This window comes from Orycteropus afer, unplaced genomic scaffold, assembly GCF_000298275.1.
Source record: "Orycteropus afer afer isolate SDZICR_OR568_19922 unplaced genomic scaffold, OryAfe1.0 scaffold00004, whole genome shotgun sequence".
NCBI classification, from domain to species: Eukaryota; Metazoa; Chordata; class Mammalia; order Tubulidentata; family Orycteropodidae; genus Orycteropus; species Orycteropus afer.
The window spans coordinates 16,597,098-16,600,101 of record NW_006921591.1 but is presented as its reverse complement, the minus strand read 5'-3'; the positions used below and the strand labels follow the sequence as shown (position 1 = coordinate 16,600,101).

At 37.5% G+C, this 3,004-nt stretch overlaps 1 protein-coding gene across 1 annotated transcript in view; it reads right to left on the bottom strand.

The window, feature by feature from the left end:
- PTPN4 (protein tyrosine phosphatase non-receptor type 4) overlaps nucleotides 1–3,004 on the bottom strand; it is a 304,196-nt gene that overhangs the window by 66,673 nt on the left and 234,519 nt on the right. Inside the window, exon 15 of the mRNA XM_007937829.2 lies at nucleotides 1,191–1,350. Coding sequence (XP_007936020.1) covers nucleotides 1,191–1,350 — 160 coding nt within the window. The remainder of the gene's footprint in view (nucleotides 1–1,190; nucleotides 1,351–3,004) is intronic.

Here is a 3,004-nt window from a genome sequence, read left to right as displayed (position 1 = left end):
TAAAGAAAACAAAAATCCTCACAACTGGACCAATGAGCAGCATCACAATAAATGGAGAGAAGATTGAGGTTGTCAAGGAATTCATGTTGCTTGGTTCTACAATCTATATAAGGTTGGCAGATGATAATTTTACATACGTATTTGTATGTGCTGTAAGAATATCCATATAAATAGAACTAACAAGGAGCAAAGTTATGATAACTTCTTAGCCACAGTCAACCACCCTGATGGAGCAAGTTGTTGGACCTGTGGGCCCGGGACCATGGATGTAGGGGACATCAAGCTTAATTGGCATAAAACACTACACAAGAACACTGTTCTACATCCTACTTTGGTGAGTAGTGATTGGGGTCTTAAAAGCTTGCAAGCTGGCATCTACATGCAACAATGGGTCTTTCCTCATCCAGAGCAAAAAAGACTGAAGAAAACCAAAGACACATGAACACAATTAGTCCAAGGGACCAGTGGATCATGTGAACTTCAGCCTATATGACCATGAGACCAGAAGAACTAGATGGTTCCTGGCTACCACTGTCAACCACTTGGAAAGGGATCAGTGCAGGAGATCCTAGATAGAGTGGGAGAACAATATGGAACAAAACTCAAAATCATAAAAAAGACCAGGTTAGTTGGTCTGATAGAGCCCAAGCTTTTGGCCTTTAGTTACCCTTCAGGCCTGGAATTGAACTTACTCTCATGGCTGCCAGCCAAAAAACAGACACGCATGGAGGGTGAATATTTACATCAGGTAGATATACTCCTTGTAACAATCAATCAAGGGAGAACAGAAGGGCAGTATTTGGACAGAGAGACAGCTCAAAGGGCAGGAATGCATAGGACAGAAGGACACAGGGAAGAGGTAACTACAGAGAGGAAGTGGGAAGAAAGCTACTACATTGTGGGGACTGCAGTCAATGTCGTGAAACAAAATGTGTATGAACTTCTTTATAAAAAATGAATTTGCTCTTTAAACTTCCACCCAAATCACAATAAAAATTAAAAAAAATAAAAAGAAAGAAAATTCCACAATTGTTTTATATCACAGCACAATACATGACCAAACTATGTTGACAAAGAGAAAGAACTGTAATATATTTTACAGCTAAAACATGTCACAAGTACAAAAGACATTTCATTTAGGATGAAAAAAACCTCAAAGAAATGTGAGACTATGTGAAGAAGCTACTTACAGTAGATTTTTCTGGAGAAGATGGAATATCAAAGGTTTCATTAATATGGTTTTCCAGATCTTGCTGAGAGTGTGAATAATGAATTTGGTTGCAACTGTTTTTCTTAGATTGTTTCGGTGGTAAAGCCGGAGGCTGCCCATCTCCAGGTGTCTCTTGTGATCTAGGTAAGAAAGAAGAACAAATATTTTGGATTTTGTTTTACAGAACTATTATTTTAAAAGATGGAGTCAAGTATTCTAGGTATTTTCAATGTTTAGTAGGAGACAAGCTTTAAAACATTATATTTATTTGTACATGTTGTCGGAGCATATAAGTACTCTGTTTTATAAAGTATATTTATGAATTATTTTGGTACGTTTGCTTTAGAGAACAGCATTTTATCATAAAAAATGGTAAGCTGTTAGAATCCTCTGGCTTATAAACTAATGAAAACTTAGATAGTAACTTTAATTTCCTTACTTTATCAAATCTATAAACAATTTCTACCCATAAAAAATCACATTTTAAAGGTATTCTTATGAAAATATTTATGAATTTTAATACTGTAGATGCTTTTCAATTTTTTTTTTTAAGGCTTTCCAGCAGAGTCATGGGTTGACAGGGAATAAGACAGACAAGAGAACTCAGAACTAAAAGCAGGACTGTGCCACAGACAAAAACAGCTATGGTCTGTTTTAGTTGTATATTATATTACGATGTAGAGAACTTAACCTCTTGGCCTAATCTATTTAAAACATGAATCACAAGAACTCAGTGATGGGACAAATACTAGTTTCTAATAATGTTGAGAACATCACTGAAGAGATAAAACTAGACAAGATATTGTCAAAGCCTATGACTTAAGATGAAAAACCAAAAAAACCAAACTCACGGCCACTGAGTCAGATCTGACTCATACTGACCCCTCTTTGGGTTTCCGAGATGGTATCACTATGGAAGTAGATTGCCCAGTCTTCCTTCAGAGGAGTGACTGGTGGGTTTGAACCGCTACCCTTCTGGTTAGCAGTCAAATGCCTTAGGTACTACACCACCAGAGATGAGGAAGCAAAAAAAATCCAACTGACTCAAGAGAACATAAGCCTCAATGTGTAGCAGTAGGATTTGATTAAAATGAGCTAAAAGGGTATGAAAGGGAAAGCTTCAATGCAGAAACTGAAGCTTTTAAAAATAACCCACCAGCCACTCCTCGGAAGGAAGGTTGGGGAATCTACTTCTGTAGTGATACTGCCTTGGAAACCCAAGGAGGGGTCACTGTGAGTTGGATCCAACTTGAAGGCAGTGAGTTTGGTTTTTTTTTTTTTAAATGTAGTAACATTACTTGTGAATTTTCACAAATGCCAGAAGGGGGAACCAGTAGCTCAACTTGTACCCTAGGAAGCAAGTGTCCACAGAAGTTGAGTTTGGGAGAAAGAGAACAGGCGATGAGAAAATGATTCTGGACATTCTGACCATCATTGGGTTTACTACCTATGTTTGGATGTCAGGAGGTCCTCTGGAGAAATAAAAGAATTACTGCCCCATTGCCTAAGGAGAGATAGCTCAAAGCTGCTGTGGTATTTAGGCACAGATTTCACCCACTATTTACTCACTTTTGTTGACTGGCAACACATTTAACATCTAAAATGCAAGGTCCTATGGAAGTGAAACTGTTTTAAATTATATTATTTATCAAATTATTCTCTACTCCTCCCCTGTGGACAACAGGGTGATTTCCTCTGGCTACTGGAATGTGGCAAGGGTATGTGTCACTTTTGAAAGGAAATTTTTTTTTTTCATTGTGATTTGGGTGAAGATTTACAGAGCAAATTCACTCT